This window comes from Asterias amurensis, chromosome 12 (genome assembly GCF_032118995.1).
Source record: "Asterias amurensis chromosome 12, ASM3211899v1".
NCBI lineage: Eukaryota > Metazoa > Echinodermata > Asteroidea > Forcipulatida > Asteriidae > Asterias > Asterias amurensis.
In genome coordinates, this window is record NC_092659.1 from 2,748,729 (window position 1) to 2,759,987 (window position 11,259).

At 39.5% G+C, this 11,259-nt stretch overlaps 1 protein-coding gene across 1 annotated transcript; it reads left to right on the top strand.

Annotated features, from left to right (window-relative positions):
* Positions 1 to 36: 36 nt before the first annotated feature.
* LOC139945115 (intraflagellar transport protein 81 homolog) lies at positions 37 to 11,254 on the top strand. The gene is made up of 14 exons (XM_071942384.1): positions 37 to 140; positions 1,129 to 1,295; positions 1,547 to 1,641; positions 1,875 to 2,055; positions 2,332 to 2,487; positions 3,600 to 3,710; positions 3,917 to 4,001; positions 4,650 to 4,813; positions 5,215 to 5,457; positions 6,371 to 6,520; positions 7,176 to 7,304; positions 7,679 to 7,855; positions 8,350 to 8,553; positions 9,189 to 11,254. The coding sequence occupies exons 2-14, from the start codon at positions 1,152 to 1,154 to the stop codon at positions 9,372 to 9,374; spliced, it is 2,025 nt and encodes a 674-aa protein (XP_071798485.1). The 5' UTR covers positions 37 to 140; positions 1,129 to 1,151; the 3' UTR covers positions 9,375 to 11,254.
* Positions 11,255 to 11,259: the final 5 nt, after the last annotated feature.

Sequence of the window (11,259 nt, forward strand, 5' to 3'; positions counted from 1 at the left end):
GAGTGTTTTTCCCACAATGCAGTGAACATCCGGGAAACTGAATACTTTCGTTCGAGATCTTTGGTTGCTAGCGCGGTACGTTGTGATATTTGAAGGAAGAAAAACCCAAGTTGGCAGCGAGATAAAAGAGAAAAAGATTGGTAAATTAATAATTCAACATATATTTAGCTGTTGTTGTTTTCTTCTAACGGTATTTAATGTTATATTAATGGTTGGCGAACTCTTTGTGCCTGTTTAGCTTACAAATATAGTGGAAATGCGCATCGTTTTGTGAATAGTGTTAAATTACTGCGTTACCCTTTATACGTGTATGTCTTTTGCGCATTTCCGAAAATGCGCATTTCATATCTGATTATAAAATGATTTATTTTAAATTTTTAGGGCCAAATTGGAAAACTTTCATTAGGCCTATCTCGTAACTACTTTTTCACTCATTTTTTACAAAAAGAAATATTTCATTTTGATTGAGTAAATTAATTACTGTTTCATTTAGACTTTTTAAAGTATTTCATTTATTTTATTTATAATTTAACTTTCATCTGTTCATAAAACGCCTCATAAAACTCAAAGCCTAATTAACTAAAAAAGGCTTCAAAAAGGAATGAAAAGTAGTAGCAGGATAAAGATACTTTTCCAAATTCCCTCCCCGCCAGAAACATAAAAATAAAGCATAAACTGCAACAGACAAAAATATAAAACATCAATTGATATTCAATAAAAAAGATAACGCAAGGGTTGTTGCATAACGTAACCCTCTTCACGATGGCGAAGCCGGATGGTTACGAGCTACTTTCGAACGGCAAAAAGGAATTTGGTCCAACACGTACAACTTCGACAGCTAGACACCAGATTTACCCCATTTTTACCACTTTCAAAAATCATGACAACAACAGTTCTAACTAAGGGCATGAGCTTGATCCTCAATGTCTAATGCATCCTTTCATAACAGTCAAAACGCCATTGAGGAAATACTTTGAAGGACAGAAACTTACAGAACCCGGAGCGAAACGGCACTCTCTAACGTAAGGGTAGGGGGGGGGCCTTGATTTATTACTTACAGAAGATGTAAAGAAGTAGTTAGTTCAGATGTTTTAATAAAGGATTTTTTTTTCTTCACTTTATTCTCAGGTTAAACAAGAGGGTGTTCCAAAATGAGTGAGCAGCTGAAGTTCATCGTTGAGCAGCTGAACAAGGAGCCGTTCAAACGCTCCTACAACTTGATCAGCTTTGACTCGTTAGAACCTTTACAGCTTCTTCAAGTGGCTAATGATGTCTTATCTGAAATCAATCCACAGGTAAGGAGGGCATAAGGTCTAATAAAATATAAAAAAGGTAATCGTCTCCGCCCGCACCCTTTTTGGGGGCCGCATCATTTTTTTTTAACTAGGGGCTTTCCCCAAATCTAACATGATGCTATCGAACACGTGTAACCCTCTGAACATTTCAAAAACAAAATTAGTGAATGCCAACCAGCGAATCTTTTTAGTGGAAGAAGATTTTATGCTCAGCCTCACAAGTTTTCTGATCTTATTTTATCTAAAATCAGCACAAATTGGACATCCGTGAGGAAACGGCAGATATGACAGCAGTGCGAATGATGAACGAACTTCGAGTCTTGAAGTACAAGCCCAATGAAGACCCGTAAGTAACATTACTGATTGATCCTTTTAAGGGCCAGTCACACTGCAGCGATGACAAAAAAAATCATGACGTAAAGAGAATGCATTCTATTGGTTGAATTGCTTGGCACAGTAACGCTTATCTCACCAATCGTTAATGTTTTTCGCTATCGCTGCAGTGTGACTGGCCCTTCAGTTGATGAAGATTTGAAGATTTCCTTTAAGTCGCAAATTTCCTTTAAATCACAAATACAGGAGTACATTCCGTCAGGGGTTGGTCTCCGGCTATAAACCAGTCATCTATCCCATCTTAGTCTGGCTGTTCCAGAAGATGCCAGAGCTCAAGAAGAGAGCCTACTTGGCTCGCTTCCTGGTCAAGATTGAGGTACCTCCAGAGATCATACAAGACGATCAAGTGGCTGACACCTACGCTCAGGTTGGTATCTTTTGATTCTCGTATGAAGTAGCAGGGATGTGATTTCTCTGTTTGAAACCAAAAACCCATTTTTATATATTTTTTTTATTGTTGGGCCAGTAAACTTACAGCCGGACAAGTCCAGCATTCTTCTATTTTGCTGTTCAAAATGTTTAGTTTGGACCTGGTAAATGTCAGAGTTTACTTTACCCACAAAGCAAAAAGAGAACGCTCCTCTATGCATGGGACGAAAACAAGTAACAATACTCAGTCTGTATTCCTGATTTTATTTTGTAGTATGCTGAGATGGTGAACCAGTTTAAGGAGCTCCATAAGGTCTCGGAGACGCTCAAAACGTCTGGCTTCTCAACCAATGAGATCCGACGAGACATCACCCAGATGGAAGAAGAGAAGGAGCAGATACTCAAGAGGATTGAGCGACTTAAGAAACGGGTAACGCTATTTTTGTTCTCCCAAAAAAATTATTGTGATTATCACAATCAGTGGTGTGTATCTTCCAGGCCTGTATGCTTTGTTTTTGAAAGGGCGAGGGCACCAAGATATTTTCTCCTTGTTAAAGGGCACCTAAAAAGAAAATATTTTGGTTATCACAATCAATGGTTTGTATCTTCAGGCCTGTGTGATTTGTTTTTGAAAGGGCAATGGCACCAAGGTATTTTCTCCTTGGTAAAGGGCGCCTACGAAGAAAATATTTTGGTTATCACAATCAGTGGTTTGTATCTTCAGGCCTGTGTGCTTTGTTTTTGAAAGGGCGAGGGCACCAAGGTATTTTCTCCATGGTAAAGGGCATCTACAAAGAAACTGTACTGTAGCATTTTAAGGGCACCAAGGCAATGACCGGGGGGCATGGAGACAATCACCGTCATTGACCGGGGGGCATGGAGACAATCACCGTCATTGCCTCCGTGAAGTATTACGCCTGATCTTTCCTCGCCTTCTACCTCTAGGACCCTGGGGTTCGAATAACGCCGAGGGCACTATGTGGATTGGGTTTTCAGTTCCTACCTGACTGCGTAGGTTTTTTCCTGGAATAATTCTCTAGGGTTTTCCTCCCAGATCTAAAACTAAAACTTCCTTCCTTGTCTTATCACCATTTGGTTTCTTGGCTAGTACAGTGATTATTAGTTTGCTTTTCTGCGAGTCATTGGCTTCACAACCAGAATAAATGAAATGAAATGAAATGAAAATCGGTTATTTGTTGTGGTGTTCACACACTTCTCTGAACTTTTTAAAAAGTATTTTATAGCCTGGGGTTATATGGTTTTATTTTATTGTAAGGCGCTTTGGGGTGTTTTACGTAAGATGCCTTCTAAAATACCTTAAAGCGCCCTTGTTTTGCTGCCTGCTTAGTTTTTTTTTACGGCTCTTGGTCCATCCGTATTTTTACTGCATCACATATCGCTTGTTTTAGGTTTTTACACCTATCCTGGATTATTTCGATTTTGATTTTTTACTGTAGCTTGGCCATTGGCCTCGAGTGTAAAAACAATAAACTAAACTATCTAACTATCTTTATAAATGTATTTTCTTCTGATTATCATTAGGTTGAGACAGTACAGAACCATGAGAAGATGCTGGAGATTGCAAGGAACTTCCGCAAGGAGCAAGATCGGGAGATGGCGCTGGCCCAGCAGAAACAGGATCAGAAGAACCAGGTATGGTACCTGCGCTCAGTTTAGCTTTGCTTACCTTAACCCTTTCGTTACCAAACTGTTCCGACTTTAAACAATCGCTCGTGTCCGAATTGTTTAACCGCACTTTGTGCTCATAGTTTTTTTTTCTTTTTCCAACAGCATCTGTGTATTTTATGACATCTCTGTATTGATTGCAGCTGAACTGTTTATCTGTTTATTGTTTGCAGGCTTTGCATGCTGATCAGCGGTTGTATCGCCTCACACAACAACTTAAAGACATCAAACAGTCCACTGTTGGCGCTTCTGCAGAGGGTAAGACAACAACAACAACAACAATTGGATATTTGATTCATAGTTTAGTATTTGCGCCTTGCAAATTTGGTTTATTTCACTGTAGTATTGCTGTTAAATGAGTCATTTTTACATTGTGAAATTTTATTTATTTTAGTGTATTTTGACTGATTAAATTGATTATTAATTTGAATGCTGGGTACACGCCCCAATTTTATGACACCTGTAAGCACAAAATCTTATTAAGCACAGGAAACTCTTGCTTAGCAAAAATAGGTTACCAGCCAAAGACCGTACATGACACTATTGCTGTGACTGGTGGTACCATTTATTGCTTAGCAAAGGAATTTGCAAAACAGAATTTGAAATTGGGCCCAGGTTTTAAGAAAACAATTAGCTATTGATTACCATGAGCAATATTGGTAAATTTGGGGTGGTAAGCCGTTTTCACTAAGCAGGATTGTCTAGCTGCTTAGTAGATTTTCCTCCTTAATTTAGTCAAAGACATTTTTCTCCCCCAGGTCTGATCAAGAAGTTGGAAGAGGAGAACAAAGTGCTTGCGTATTATATCTTGCATTTTGGGTCATATTCAGTTTTCACTTAGCTGGATTGTCTCTGCTTAGTAGATATTTCTCCTTAATGTTCGCGATGAAATTTTTTCTTCTCCAGGTCTGATCAAGAAGTTGGAAGAGGAGAACAAGGTCAATGCTTATCTTTGCCAGGACAAGCTTCTTAAGGAGATTGACGCTAAACGCAAAGCGTGTCAGGACCTGGAACGAGTCGTCAACGAGCCCGCCATGGGACAGAGTGATCTGGATGAAATAAACTCACAGGTCAGTGGCTTTTTTTCCTATTATCATAAAGGACACTACCAAGTGGGAACCAATTGGAGTAACTTTTTAGGTTGGTAACTTTTTACTGACAAGTACTTTGTTTTGGGGGGCTGGCGGACAAACTTTTGTAATAGTACAGGTGAAATAAACAGGCCCCAATTTCAAATATTGCTTAACAATTTCCTGCTGAGCAACAATATGCAGGATGCCAGTCACAGATGGTACATGTGTATTTTAGTTGGTAACCAAAATGTGGTAAGCAGAATTTTTTTATGCTTAGGTACTTGTTGTGCTTAAGCAGTGAAGCAGCTCTATGAAATGAGGCCCAGTACATTAGTGAAGTAAAAATATATGATCTGTCTTTGACATCGATTGAAAAATTAAGTGGCATTTCATTTCAGATTAAGACCATCAACTCGGACGTCAACGGCCTGATCGAGAAGCGCATGATGCGAAATGACCCCATCGACGACAAGATGTCGCTGTTCAGACAACAGGCCTCCATCATCTCTCGCAAGAAAGAGGCGGCGGCAGAGAACCTTCGGGAATCTAAAGACGAGCTGGCAGCTTGTCGTCAGGAGGCTGCTGAGAAACGAGAGGGAGTGAAGGGTGTACAAGGGGAGGAAGTCCTTAAAGGAGATGAGGTAAGCATAATTTCATAAAGATGCTTAGCGGTAAGCAAGTTTGAAAGACAAGTTGGCTTCTTGCTGGCAGGAGGCCGCTTAGAGAAATGAGAGGGAGTGAAGGGTGTGCAGGGAGAGAAAGTTCTTAAAGGAGATGAGGTAAACACAATTTCATATAGCTGCTTAAGGGTAAGCAGATTTGCATGCTAGCAGAGTAATCATATTTCATAGGGCAGGGTGGGTTAAAATTGCCGCAAGCCCGAGACTACAAGATTTATAGCCGGGCTACTCATTTTCCCAGTTTGGTAGCCCGGCGGGCTAGTGGAAAAATAATGCGAAAGTTATCACCACAAACAATAATGGACTGTGCTGATGGTATTGTAAAATGAAATACTTTTGGTGACCAATTTTTCATGCTAGCTATAGTACAGAAATTTGCTTAAGAGTAAGCATATTTTATAAGGATAGCATGAAAATTCGGGAACAAGCTTGCGAGACACAATGCTCTCTAGACTCAAAAGCTCCAGATTATTTTCTATTCTAAACTCAGTTTGAGTACATTGGGTTGAATAGCAGAACAAAGATGAACAGAACACGATGAAGATACATCAGTCCTGAAAAATGGTTTTGTTCTATAAAAATGTTCAGTATGTAGGTGCTGTTGTGATTGCCATTAACTATTTTTGCATTAGTAGGATTTGAAACTTTGCATGGTGGAAATATGATATGGAAAGGTTTGCGGTAACACCATTTAGGCCTATTGACTACCTCTAAATGAGTTCGGTGGTTCTGAAAGGAACCGTTGGTTTCAACTCGACGTTTCGATCAGTATGCTCTGATCGCCTTCTGGAGAATTTATACCATTGGTCCTTTTGGTTGGCGAGTTGTTGTTTACAACAGCTAGTTCAATTTTCTCATTCTTTTCTATTTGCAGTTCAAGCGCTACGTGAACAAGCTGCGAGGGAAAAGCACGATCTACAAGAAGAAGAGGCAGGAGTTGGCCGAGTTGCGAGCCGAGCACGGAGTGCTGTCAAGAACGGAAGAGATTCTCAGGCAGAGAGATGAAGGGTTGCAGAAACAACTGGCAAGTTTAACATTTTTTAATCATCTTATCTGCCACAGTTAATATAATGCTCTAGTAACGTGTTATTTTCGAGACAACTTATCAGAACACCTGGATTTTTGCTATGTGGCTGGGCTAAGGCCCCTTTACTAGAAGTTACAACTTTTAGGTAAAATTGTTTTGTTTTGTGATTTGTGAATTACAACTTTTAGGTAAAACTGTTTTGTTTTGTGATTTGTGAATTCCGCACTAATTCAACTGAGTCTTAATGCATCTTATTGTGTATTTTATAGTCGTGTATATATGGATAGTTATTTAGCATTCTGAGAATCATTACACTTCAAAGGAATGTGGTTATGACAAAATGTTTAAGTTTTACTACCCCACATTTAAATCTGAGAACTGTTACTGTCAGATTCGTTTCTTATATTGTGTATTCCAAATACGGATTATTACAGATTATTCTTCCTGCGTGGACATTATTTGGTTTTTTAAAATAACTTGTTCACATGTTACTTTTATTGTATATATAGGTACATTTACACACGATTTAAGTAATCAAAGAGTTAAAAAGAAAAAACAAAGATATACTTGCCCTTTAGGAGTCAAACATGGTAAATTTGACGAAACAAAAAAAGCTTTTGCTTTATTCGTCATGATTTTATATCTTTTGCAGGCTCACCTTGAAGCTAAGAAGGGCGTGTCTGGTTACCATGACACCCAGGAGGAATTGGAGAAAGTGTCGGCCATTAAGAGCGAGCTGGACGACATGAAGGGACGGACGTTGGAGGATATGTCGGAAATGGTAAGAGCAAACAAGGTTGTTTTGACTTTCGATAAACCCTTGTACTGTCTGACCATTCAATGTCATCCAACGTGGTTTTGAATAAGAGATGAAAAGATCGGCGATTAAGTCTTGTGAAACCGACAGGGTTTAAGACCGTGTCACTACTCTTTTTGTGTACCAATCATGAAAGCCCATTTTTAAGCCGTAATAATGTTTAAATTTTGGGAAGGGTCAAAGTGCATGCAACGCTCAGTGGTTGTGTGTAAGTGCGCATGCTAGTATATTTTACACTTGGCCTCAGTGGATATGGGATGCAGAATCACTATATTGTTCTGTTTTTCAATCGCCCTTGTGTGAAAACTTATAATATATTTACTAATGGAACCCGACAGGTCAAGAAATTGAATATGACGATCTCGGTCAAGAAGGCCGACCTGGCACCGGTCATCAAGGAGCTCCGGCCACTGAGACAACGGAGTCAAGAGATAGAGACATCGTACAATGAGAAGAAGTCTGCTTACGATACCCTAGCGGCTGGACTGGAGAGCAATCGCTCAAAGCTTGAACAGGTCAGTTCACATTCTGATCTTACGCAGATAATACAAAAAAGAAACCTATTGTATTGCAGTGAACGCAAGTGCGCACTCAATCTGAGCCTGATGAAATCGCCACGACCTTAAAATATTGCTTAAGAGATACCTGTTACCAGCCGAAAGTCCATAAAATTGACATTCCTGGGCCCAATTTCATGAAACATGTACATGTTAGTGTAAAAAACTTGCTAAGCACAGAAATATACTGCTTAGCAGAAATAATTTACCAACCAAATACCTTACAGTTTACACTGCTGAAACTGGTGCTCCATTAAATTCTTGCTTAACAGCTTTAAGAAACTAGGCCCAGTGCCCAATTGCATAAAGCCTGCAAGCACAAAAACTTGCTTAGAACAGAAAACTCTTTTTTTGTAGAGGCTTTTGCCGTGCAGAATTTTCTGCTAAACAGCTTTATGAAATTTGGCCCTGATCTCGGGACTTAACACCTTTGAAAATCTCTTCTACTTCAGGAGGTTCGAGCTTACAGGGAGGAGTGTTCACAGGAAGAGAGCCGTTTCCATTATCTGAACTGCATGCGTCGTGTCATCGCCATGCAACAGCAGAGAGTCTCGGATGAGATGAAGGCGTACACATCGTCCGACCCTACTGAGAAGAAGAAAGCCTTTAGGGATCAGTACACTAGAAAGATACAGGAACAAGAAAACCTTGGCAAGGTGAGTGGCGGGGGCAGGGTGGGGGGGGGGGGGGAGGGAAGTGATGTAGTTTTGGAGAAAGAGGTATTTTCTCACTCAAATATTAAAATAATACTGCAGGCCTGAAGCCTTTTTTAGGCATCTGAAAGCACATCTTTTTGTGCAACAAGGGTGTTTTTTCTTTTTATTCTCTTGCAACTTTGATGACCAATTTTGTCAAAAATTTCACAAGTTTGTTATTTTATGCAGACATTGGGATACACACCAAGTGAGAAGACTGGTCTTTGACAATTACCAAAATGTGTCTAGTGCCTTTAAAGGATAACATTTGGTTTGATTTGAATTCTTGTTTTATTTCAAAAAGGAACACACCCAATAACCGTAGGGTAGGGTTACAACAGTATTTATGGTACAAACAAATTGCAGTTTAGATCATGACGAAGGAGTTAGCAAAAGCCTCGGTGTTAAACCATAAACAAATGATTTTGAACATTGAATTATTTTAACTTGGCAGACACACAAATAGACTTGGCTAAACAATGTACAATACCTTTTGAGAGGTCATCAACAAAATAAATTTGTCTCCTTCCGATTACTTAATAATAAAAATGATAATCAATTCCATCAAGCTGATTGTGACGATCAATATTTTGCAGAGTCTTCGTGACAAGCAGAAGTCGATCAAGGAGAGCCACGGCCCAAGCATGAAGCAGATGAAGATGTGGAAAGACTTCCAGACATTGATGGAGTGCAAGAGAGATTGTCACCTGAACATCGGACAAGCGGACTCCTCCAAGATGATCAGGGATGAGGCGAATCAGGAAGACAGACTCATTCTGTAACTTCAACATCCCCCGAAACTCATCTGGACCCAATTTCATAGAGCTGCTTAAGCAGAAAAAGTTTCTGAGCACACAAAAATACCGCTTAACAAAGTAAGGGTACCACCCAAAACACTATATCACATGTAAGATTTGTGACTGGTATCCTGCTCATAATTGCTAAGCAGGGATGAAGCGAACCAGGAAGACAGACTCATCCTGTAACTTCAACATCCCCCGATTCATAACGCTGCTTCTTTTAGGCGAAAAAAAACCCACTCACGATAGCAGGGCCAAATTTCATAAAGCTGTTGAACAGAAAACACTGCAGGGCAAAATCCTTTGCTAAGCAATAAATGGGTGGGGTACCAGTCACACCAACGGCAAATTATACGGTATTTTGACTGGTAACCTGTTTTTTGTGCGAAGCAAGTTTTTGTGCGAAGCAAGTTTTTGTGCTTGCGTGCTTTAAGAAATTGGGCCCAGTCCCTAACGCTGCTCCTCGTAGGCGAAAAATCTATTTATATGGTAGCAGGTGTATTCACACGTAAGCAAGGATTGTTTCTAGGGCTCCAAACTGCACTTGGAGAACCAACCTGTAGGCCTAATCCAGGGTGTGGCTCTTGACAACCTAACTTGTAATAGTCAATCAAATACACACCAAGTTGTAGGCCTATTCCACTTCGAGAGGCCAGGTGTTCACAACTTGAGTGATATAAAATTTGATTTTAGTTTCTGGATTTTTTTTCACAGGACTCCGGTAGATGGGTAAACCAAATAGTATTCTTTGTACCGATGCAAATCTAACATCTATCAAACTCATAGTACTGGGCGAGGCATGTCACTCTGATCCGTGTATGTTGATTCACTGTACAAGGTTGGACAGAGTAAATAACCCCATAAATTAATGTTGAAGACACATTTAATCAAAATAACTGTGCATTCATGAATATCATTTATTTGTGTCTAGAAACTTCATTCCATTATAAATAAATCTTACTTGTTTATTTTTGAAATAGTAAAAATACCATTCACAAATCGTTATATAATTTATGTTAACACGTATGCATCTTATTAAACATGTCAAAAGTGGGGGGGGGGGGGTTGATTCAGTTTTGATCTACTTGTGAGAATCGTGTACATAAGGAGCTAGTTAACGGTGGCATTAAAGTCAGTGGACACTATTGGTAATTGTGAAAGACTAGCCTTCACAGTTGGTGTATCTCAACATACGCATAAAATAACAAACCTGTGAAAATTTGAGCTCAGTCGGTCATCGAACTTGCCAGATAATAATGAAAGAAAAAAACACCCTTGTCACACAAAGTTGTGTGCGTTTAGATGGTTGATTTCGAGCCCTCAAGTTATAAATCTGAGGTCTCTAAATCAAATTTGTGGAAAATTACTTCTTTCTCGAAAACTACGTCACTTCAGAGGGAGCCGTCTCTCACAATGTTTTATACCCTCAACCTCTCCCATTACTCGTCACCAAGAAAGGTTTTATGCTAATAATTATTTTGAGTAATAACCAATAGTGTCCACTGCCTTTAAGGCTTAGTTTTGTCTGGCCGTTGAAACAGCAGGAGGGCTGAAAAGCATATTACGCAGTGTTATGGTTGCAGACAGTGGCTGTAACTGAAGCCCTAGCCGAACTTGCTTGAGTCGGACATGGCTTCAGTCATCAAAACCTTCTTTGTAACCATCTTTGTCATGTTCCCTGTGTTGTACAACTGTCAACAATAATACACACTATTTGTATTTAGGGGGCCGAAAGGGAACCAGACTGTTTTGGTTACATATTTAAAGTACAACTGTTTGTATATTTGATACACAACTATGTGTATATTTGATGTATAATTTGAGTGTTGTGTGTAAGTGAATAAATTGTACAGTTAAATTCACTGGA

Bases quoted from the DNA above. Each gene is read 5' to 3' on its own strand.
- LOC139945115 (XM_071942384.1), top strand. From the start codon at position 1,152: ATGAGTGAGCAGCTGAAGTTCATCGTTGAGCAGCTGAACAAGGAGCCG. The intron at 3,711-3,916 runs GTATGGTACCTG...TATTGTTTGCAG, and splicing joins AACAGGATCAGAAGAACCAG to GCTTTGCATGCTGATCAGCG. The intron at 8,554-9,188 runs GTGAGTGGCGGG...AATATTTTGCAG, and splicing joins AACAAGAAAACCTTGGCAAG to AGTCTTCGTGACAAGCAGAA.